The sequence below is a fragment of the Vitis vinifera genome, chromosome 18 (assembly GCF_030704535.1).
Source record: "Vitis vinifera cultivar Pinot Noir 40024 chromosome 18, ASM3070453v1".
Classification (NCBI taxonomy): Eukaryota; Viridiplantae; Streptophyta; class Magnoliopsida; order Vitales; family Vitaceae; genus Vitis; species Vitis vinifera.
This window is the reverse complement of record NC_081822.1, coordinates 28,944,167-28,953,661: the sequence shown is the minus strand read 5'-3', so window position 1 is coordinate 28,953,661 and position 9,495 is coordinate 28,944,167. Positions and strand designations below refer to the sequence as shown.

The following is a 9,495-nucleotide window of genomic DNA, read 5'->3' as shown; positions in this document are numbered from 1 at the left end:
AGGAGGGCCTCACTATTTAAGTGGGATGTTAAAGAATATAAATCAAATCCGAGAAAAGATGGGAACGGTAAGCAAAAAGTATGACAAACGTTTTAGGAAGGGTCTCAACTTCAACAACATAGCTAATAATATGACACCCTAACCCGAAGGCTATGGAGGCCTCTGTCATTTTACATATAAACCCATAGAACCCAACATATGAGCGTGATTAATTAACGAATCCAAACTTTTAAAAAAAAATAATAATCTTAAACACTTGGATAAAAATTCTAGAAATCATAACTGAATTCAATCTTAGGTTAAGAATCTTAAATAAAATCAAATTTAAAGCAGTTTTTAATAGAAACACCCTAAAATAATAGATAAGGATAAACTCAACAACTCAATAAGGAAAAATAGTTCATAAGATATGAATTCTTTTACATAAATTAATTTATAGGTAAACTCATTTAATTCAATAATAAAATTCAATTTCTTTAGAAAATTCAACAATTTCAATTTGAAGATAGAACCAATAAGTATACTTTGCATAATTAATTCATATTCAAAAAAGTTTTATAAACAAACATTTTATTCTAGTCCCTCATAATATCACAATGCCCAAATAATGGGACTTGATCTAAGTGACTAACCACATATTATTCCTCTTCCTGATAGATGGAATGGTTTCTAATTAATGGTATACCAAAGACTAATAACACCCGTATTGACTAGGATTGCTCTACATCACTATCCCAACCAAGGGTAATGAAGGTCAATAACTTAACCCTTATTGACCCAAGCCATTGACATCCAAAGTTTTCATAATTATTTTAATTAATTGAAAAAGATAAAATTCATTTGCATAACAATCAAACAAATATGATATTCCCCACTTATTTTATGAACCAATGAACAAATCAGTATATATAAGAAAATATCACTTCAAAATCATTTTAGGGAATTCAAATATTTTGATACCTTAAAAAAAACATATGATAACAAATAGGGAATTATAAAATAACTCATTGCATTATTAACTCCTATCTTGAAGAAATCACTCATATTCTCAAAAGAATTAATTCACACCTTTAAATTGTAGAACACAGTAAATACTAAATTTTTTTTCTAATTCTTTGAATCAAAGTTCTCTTAAAAGAATTAATCCGCACATTTCAATTGTAGAACACGGTAAACCCTATTATTTTCTTCCAACTCTTTGAATCAAAGTTCTCAAGGGACCTCTCTCTCTCAATTTTCTCTTTTCAATTTGTTATAATTTAGAGAGACCTACCATAAGAAGTTAAAGATAATGGGCAATTAAAGGGACCAAAACTATTGATCTTCTTTCACTCCTCCTTTTTTTTTTTTTTATTTAATATATGAGTATCCCTAAAATCAATGTCGGTATTTGGGGCTGCGAGGAATTTTCTTTTGTTACCACTTGTATTTGGGGCGTACATAAGACGGATCGCAGATTTTTTCACCTCATGGGATGCCCCTGATAGACTAAAAGAAACCTTGATGTGCTTGAACACACTGGCATGGGTAGACTTTGATTTGACAAATTGAGTGCGAGGCTGATACATCATACACACGTGATCCGTCTCAACAACTCGGTCTCCACTGTGTGTCCAAGTGATGGAATGACTGAAATAAGGCCCTTCCCTGCATTCAAAATTACAGCGAATCTCACCAGGGCGCTGAATAGTTTCGCCCTCCTCAAGTGCAAACACAGCACATAGAGCAACCCCCGAGAAGTTATTGTCAAGCCAATGTGGAGGCAGGGTTGCTGAAACTGAAGCTCCCATATTCTCATGCCAGCGCCACTTTGGAATCCTACTTCCAGGAATCACAATACTGTATCCTATTTCTGGAAAAAGTTCCTGCACCATGCATTTTATGATGTTAATATAATAATACCATTGAGAGAGGGAGAGAGAGAGAGACCTGATGAAGTGTCTCTAATGCCATTGCCACATGATCCTGATATAGTCCGGAGCAATTCCATAGCATGAATTCCAAAGGACGAAGCCAAGTGGAAACCAACCAGTTTTGTGGGCTTATTATCCGAGATGGAGTCGGTAAAGACACCAGGGATGTGCAATCACAGGCATCTAATAATTTTATGCTTGGTGGAAGCTTCGGAATTTTTTGAAGTTGCTCACACTGCCTCACCAAAAGAACTTTCAGATTAGAAAGTCTACTGATGTCTGCAGGTATGCTAACCATATAGTTTCTGTTGAGATTTAATACTTCCAGACGGTCCAAGTATTACAAGGTAAACAAAAATTTTCTCTTCTTCATGTTTTACTTTTCCTCCAACTTTAGCAAATCCATATCAAGCACCTTCTATGTGAGCTTTTTGAAACTCTTGGTGGTATCACTTTTCTTACAAATCATCAATCTCCCGCTCAATTTTATAAAGTGAGATCTTTTTCTTTTTTTTTTTTTTTTTTTTTTTGCATCTTCAAAGTTGACTCATTGGAAGAGTCCGCTCAATTTTTTTTTGCATCAATCTCCCGCTCAATTTCATAAAGTGAGATTTCAAACCACAAATGCTATTTCGAAGAGTCCTGAGTTCTTTGCATTTTCTCAGATTCAGTAACACAAGACCTTTGAGACGAAGAATTGAACGGGGCAGCTCTCTTATAGATGTTCCATCTAAAAGAAGCTCTTCTAAATGTTCCATAACTTCCGTGATCTCTGGAAGTCTCTCTAGTTTTGAACAGCCAGAAAGGATGAGAGTTTTGAGGGATTTCAAATCACAAATTCTGCCAGGAAGGATCTTAAGGTTTTTGCAGCTTTTCATATTTAATAAAACAAGCCCTCGGAGATACCCAACCGATGAGGGAAGTTCAATGATAGCAGTGCCTTCCAAATGAAGCTCCAATAAAGACTCCATATTGGCTTTGATGTCTGGAAACTTCTCAAGTCTTGAGCACCCTGAGAGGTTAAGAACTTCAAGTTTTTCCAATCCAATGATTCTGGGAAAATAGTGAAGCATCCTGCAGTTTCCCAAATTCAAGATCTTAAGATTTTTCAGCCTAGCAATTGATGGGTGCACCTCACGCAAGCTTGTACAACCATATAGATTTAGTGTCTCCAGAGATGGTGCACCGGACACGTCCGGACATTCAACCAGGTATCGAGAGTGACTGAGATCCATGACCTTTAAATTTTCAAGACACTGTAACATAAAAATAAAAGAAAAATTGTTGAATAAATTTTCTTGGAAGAACTTCAAAATTTATTGAGAATAAGTAGTGATCATACCTTGTTCCCTTTCCAAAGGTGGTTTAAGCTGCTATGCTTCAAACTGAGTTCAACCAGTTTCTTACCATTAAAATTTGACGGCAACGATTCCAGACTCCATCCATCCCAATGAAGATATCTTAATTCATAGGAAGGAAATTCGAATTCTTCGGGAAGGTGCACTGTGTTAGAATCATATGATGAAAGTCCATCCCAATAGACCCTGAGGAGTCGAAGGTTTGTCATTTTTTTAAGAGCTTCAGACGTAATCTGTATTTCTTTTGATGCCGACACATCAAAGGATATTCCTTCGATTGCCTTTGTCCCCTAAAACCAACAACAGGGGATAAGTGAAGCACAAAATGCTTAAAATCATATACATAAGCAACTTCTTAAGTGAAATTAAATGCCTTAAAAGTTTAAATAAGTTCAGGCACTTGTCTCTTACCGTTTTTTGTGTCAACACAGCATGGACATCTTCTGGATTCCACAATCTACTCCGTTGGCCAGGTTGTCCAGGTGATTCTCTCCGAATGATTTCCCAACCCATTTGTTGCATCAAACCATGCATTTCTATCTTGTTGTCTAAAATACTAATGAAAGAACAATCTTTGAGAACTTTCATTCCAATTGCAGAGAAGTTGCAACTATCAAGTATTCTTCCAACAGAATCTGAGTCCTTCCCTCTGAAGAAGCATGCAATATCAAGGAATAGATCCTTTTCTGTGTGTTCCAGTCTGTCGTAACTTAATCTAAGCACATATTGGACTGTAATCTGCCCTACTGTTGTTAGCTTAAGCAGTTCATCTTCCCATTCAAGCTCCGTCTTCTTACGCAGGTAACATCCCACAACTTTAACAGCAAGCGGAAGTCCATCACAGTAATTTAATGCACGTCCGGAGAGCTCCCAAAACCTATCGTCAGGAAGGTCTGCCTCGAACGCATACAAACTAAACAGTTTAAAAGCTTCCTCAGATTTTAATTTCTGAACCTCATATAATCCATCAACTTCATGCACATCGAGTAAATGTTTATTTCTCGTTGTTATGATAATTCTACTACCTGAACCAAACCATTGATGGCTCCCTGCCAAGAATTCTAATTGAGTCAAAGCACTAACATCATCTAGAATGATAAGAACCTTTCTAGAGCAAAGCGTCTTCTTTATCAAGCTAATGCCTTCATCAATGTTGCTTATGCGTGCAATTTTTTCCCCTAGGATATCTGCTAGAAGTTTTCTTTGTATAAGCGATCCACGGTGTTCTGCAGCATTTGGAAGAAAGCTAGCACCTTCGAATTGATGAGCAATTTGGTTGTATATTCCTATGGCGAGGGTAGTCTTGCCTATTCCACCAATTCCATGTATTCCTATCATTCGAACATCATTTGACTCCATACATAATAGTGACGACATTTCTTCCAAACGGGAATCGAATCCTACCAGGTTTGCAGAAATACATAAGAGTTTAGGACGACTGATCAGCATTTTCGAAATGCGTCCAACAATTACTTGAATAATCTGAGATTCATACCTGCCAAATAAAAAGCACAATATACGAACCACAAATTAATTATAAGAAAGGCAGGGAAAAAATAAATTGATGATGTTTAATTTCAATATTTGTCATGCTATCAATTGATTTATCCTAATGCCTAATTCTGATCAATAGTACTATCATGGAGACAAAATACTATCATTTTGTGTATATATATATATGAAAAGGATTTTAATACTAAAGTACTAAAAATGATTTGTTTTTAAATTTATTTGTAATTATAAAACTATTAATAATGAATAAAATATGAATTCAATTTCATTAATATTATATATAAATTGAATTCACAAATTTTTTGACAAAATTTAAATAGTAAATTTATTTTTAAAAATAATTTATCCAAATGAGTTTTTTATTTTTTATTTGTTAAAAAGTGATTTTAAATGCAAGTTATCAAGTACCATTGTTTTTTAAAAATACTAAAAAATATGGTATTTGTTCTTTAATTTAAAAATATATTTTAAAAATAAGTATAAAAATACAGTGCTAAAATAGGAGGTGAGCAATCAGGAATACAAAGAATTGACTAAGATTCCATTAAACAGTGTTTTTTCAAGAATCACTCAAAGTAAATTTTTAATTTTTTAAAACTGGTTAAATTTTTGTTCAAAAACATTTTAAAAAAAAATGTTTTTCTATTTTTGAAATTAAAACCCTGTCTTAAAAAATTTATGGTCAGTTTGGTGGTCATTCTCTAGAAATAATCTTTAAAAATAAGATGAAATAAAAAACAATTTTGGAGAACAAGTAATAGAAGTTATTTTTACATATTTATAAAAACAAAGAAAAGCATTGGGAAGTAATTTAAAAAAGAAAACAATAAAAAAATAAACAAAGTCCGATAGATGTCTTTCTTCTTTTATTCTCTCTCCACCGATCAATATCAAAATTTTTAAATATGATTCCTTTTTAATTACACTTTATTTATTTATTTATTTGAATTTACTTTAACTTTTAAATTTCTTTAGGTAAATAAATTCCAAATCAAATGGTACTTGATATATATGATTTATTAATTTTTTAAAAAAATTCAAAACTCAAAAACCAATCCAATTAATGTTGGAAAGTTACAAAACTCAAAACTAATATAGAAAACAAATTTTGTGAATTTTTTTACCAAACAAATGAACTTCAAAGCAAAATTTTATTTTTTTTTATTCATAAATAAGTTTAGTAATTTTTTAAAATAATTTTAAACTCAAATAATAACTAAATTAATATAAAAAATTTATAAACAAAAATTAATTTAAAATGACTTTATTGTTTAATTAATTTGTGGAATCATTTTTTCTTTAATTTGTTAGCAAGTTTATCAATTTAAAAAAAATATATAGAATTCAAAACACAACACAATTAGTAGTGGAAATTCACGATCTAAATTCTGTCCAAAATGACTCTTATATCTCCAATACATAACTTTATTTTTATGAGTTTTGTCGCTGAAAAATGGATTTTTAATAGAATTCAAAAATAGACGTAAGTACTATAAAAAATAATAAATCGAAATTAATACATAATAAGTTATAACTTACTGTTTCTCCTAATAACCATATTTTCCAATTTTTCTTGCTAGGTAAATAAAATCCAAATCGAGACTTAATATCTTAAATTCTTTAATGAATCTTCTCATTTTTAAGATAATTTGAAATTAAAAAAAAAAAAACTAAAGATAAAAACCAATCCAAAATACTATGCCCTTAATTGAATGGTAAATGTATAGATGTAATAAATTTTTTACATATTTAAATATTAAAAATATTAAACTTTATTTATTTTTAATAAATTGAGACTTAGTATCTTAAATTCTTTAATGAATCTTCTCATTTTTAAGATAATTTGAAAAAAAAAAAAAACCTAAAGATAAAAACTAATCCAAAATACTACGTCCTTAATTGAATACTAAATGTATAGATGTAATAAAATTTTTACATATTTACATATTAAAAATATTAAAATTTATTTATTTAATTTTTTTTGAATAAATTAAGACTTAATATCTTAAATTCTTTAATGAATCTTCTCATTTTTAAGATAATTTGAAAACTAATCCAAAATACTATGTCCTTAATTGAATGGTAAATATATAGATGTGATAAAAAATTTTACATATTTAAATATTAAAAATATTAAACTTTATTTATTTTAAACTTTTTTTTGAATAAAATATTATTAATTTTAAATTATTATTTCTTTTAATAAAAAATTAATTAAGCTTTACAAAGATGATCATATTTATATATATATATATATATATAATTCATTATTTTAGTACTAAAACTACTTATTTTTTAATTTATTTATAATTAGAAAACTATTTTTAGTTTAATAAGACTTGAACTAAATTTCATTAATATCATATAAATTGAATTCACAATTTTTTTGATAAAATTTAAATAGTAAAATTACTTTTAAAAATAATTTATCCAAATGGGTTTTTTTATTTTTTTGTTTTTTGAAAAGTGATTTTAAAGACGAGCTATCAAATCCTATTTCTTTTAAAAATAATTTTTAAAAGCAAGTAGAAAAAAGCATTGCTAATTCGACGCCCTAAATTTCTAATATGTAAACAAGCATATAGGAAGTGAGCAATGGGGATGCCAAGAACGGACTCTCAGTTAATTTTGGTCATGCTTATCCGATTTCATCAAACTCAGTTTCCAACACTTAAAAATCAAACATAATTGTGACTTAAGTTGTCAATGAATAAAAAGCAGCTCAAAACAGAAGAGATGGAGTAGTTATATAATATACCCATGCTCCACATGCCATCCAGACAGACCGCCGGCTTGGGTCAGTGCCGCCCTCCATCTCAGCACCTCTCCTTAGTGACTTTTTTGTATCTTGCAAATGCTTTTCCGAAACTTCCCGTTTGTTTCCGCACATCAGACGGATCCACATGATAGAAAACTGGTACAACTATTTGTCCTTTTTCTCTCCTGGACTCCATGATCTTATAAAGCTCATCCAAACACCATTGTGAATGAGCATAGTTTTTGGAAAAAACTACAATAGACACCTTTGATTCTTCAATAGCTTTTAAGAGTGAAGGTTGAATCTCTCCTCCTCTTTCAAGTCCTTCATCATCTCTAAAGGTGTGGATGCCCCTACTCGTCAAAGCCGAATAAAGATGATCCGTAAAATTGAAGCGGGTATCTTCCCCTCTAAAGCTCAAAAACACATCCCATCTCCCTGGAAAAGAAGAGGTGCCCGAAGAAGCCATTCTTGGGAGCTATCTGGTTGTTAGTCCCAAATTACAAGACACTCAGAAAATTTTGGGTTGTTGTGGGAGGGTTTTATCTCTCCACCTGTTTAACAGAGGAGCTTCCTCTAACCTTCCTAGGAACTTTCATATTTTTTATTTTATCTTATTCTTTTTAGTTTTTAATTTTGGTAATGCCTATATGCATTGTGTTTGGAACCAAGGGCGAGACTTCATGGAAAGGCCGGTGCATTTTCTTTCTTTACATAAGAGGTGAATAGGCCAGGAAAGAAGGCTTTTTGGCAAGGTGGCATCTCAGCAACTACAAGGCTTTTGAGACGATTATTTTCATGGCTGTAGAATTGCTAAGCCCTATTTGATATTTGATTTTCACTTGGGAAAATAAGAAATGTTTTAACTTTGTCTAATTATTTTTTTTTTCCCTTTCGTTTTATCAACCTCTAAAATTTTCAACATGCAAATGCAATTTTCCATTAAAAATTAAATTAAATTCATTTTTAAAATTTTCAAATAATTATTGACTTACAAAAATAAATTAAATTATCTCAATTTCATTTTCATATAATTGAATTGAAAAATGAATTTATTGCAAATGAGGAAAAATGTTAATTGAAAAAACCAAACTAATTTGAAATAGGTGTTATTTTTTATCAAGAAAATTTAAATCTAAAACTTTTAAATTTTTACTCAAAAGCAAAATCAGTAAATAAAAATAACTTAATTTGGTTAAGAAATAAATCTAAAATATGACCATAAAATTCAAAAATTGAAACTAAAATTCAACCATATGCAACGAATATTTTTGTCTAATAAGGATTCAACTTCTTGTGAAATTACGTTTCATAAATTTTTATAAATTTTGTCCTTAAAAAAAATACAGTAACATTAAAAATCATATAATTTGGATTAAAAATGAATTTACCATCGTTTTTCAAAGTTTACTTATTTACAATTAACAAAACTAAAATCAACCAATAATCATCAAAATAAATTTTTCTTCAATTAGAAGTTTAGAAGGAATCAACTTTTCCAATTATTTTTTGAAAAATAAAATAGCAAGATTTGATATCCTTCCTCAAATTAAGAATAAGAAATTAATAAATTGATTTCAACAATGAACACATATTTAATTAACAAATCCATAAACATAAGGATGCACTACATAAAAATCAATCATAATAAATGAAATTTAACTTAAATAATGTTAAACATAATTAGGAACAATAATTATTACCCAATTACCAATTTATTTATTAATTACATTAATAATCATTAACCAATATTTTGTTATTGTAATCAATTTTTCTATTTAGGTATATCTTGAAATATGCTAAATTATTTTTTCTTTTCAGATATCATATCTTTAATATATAAAATAAGAAGAGATAAATTATTAACCAATGACCAATTTACCAACCAATTACATCATTAAATATTATAAAATTTTAATTATTGTAACCAATTGTGTGATTTTGGGATATTTCA

At 29.7% G+C, this 9,495-nt stretch overlaps 1 protein-coding gene across 1 annotated transcript; it reads right to left on the bottom strand.

Moving 5' to 3' along the window:
• Positions 1 to 1,151: 1,151 nt before the first annotated feature.
• Positions 1,152 to 8,175, bottom strand: LOC104877962 (disease resistance protein RUN1). Its single transcript, XM_059734568.1, has 6 exons — positions 7,607 to 8,175; positions 3,683 to 4,766; positions 3,256 to 3,561; positions 2,461 to 3,169; positions 1,930 to 2,252; positions 1,152 to 1,865 (listed from the first exon to the last, which is right to left on the bottom strand). The coding sequence occupies exons 1-6, from the start codon at positions 8,008 to 8,010 to the stop codon at positions 1,329 to 1,331; spliced, it is 3,363 nt and encodes a 1,120-aa protein (XP_059590551.1). The 5' UTR covers positions 8,011 to 8,175; the 3' UTR covers positions 1,152 to 1,328.
• Positions 8,176 to 9,495: the final 1,320 nt, after the last annotated feature.

Bases quoted from the DNA above. Each gene is read 5' to 3' on its own strand.
- LOC104877962 (XM_059734568.1), bottom strand. From the start codon at position 8,010: ATGGCTTCTTCGGGCACCTCTTCTTTTCCAGGGAGATGGGATGTGTTT. The intron at 2,253-2,460 runs GTCAACTTTGAA...TTACCTTGTAAT, and splicing joins TGAGCGGACTCTTCCAATGA to ACTTGGACCGTCTGGAAGTA. The intron at 1,866-1,929 runs GTCTCTCTCTCT...TGCATGGTGCAG, and splicing joins CATTAGAGACACTTCATCAG to GAACTTTTTCCAGAAATAGG.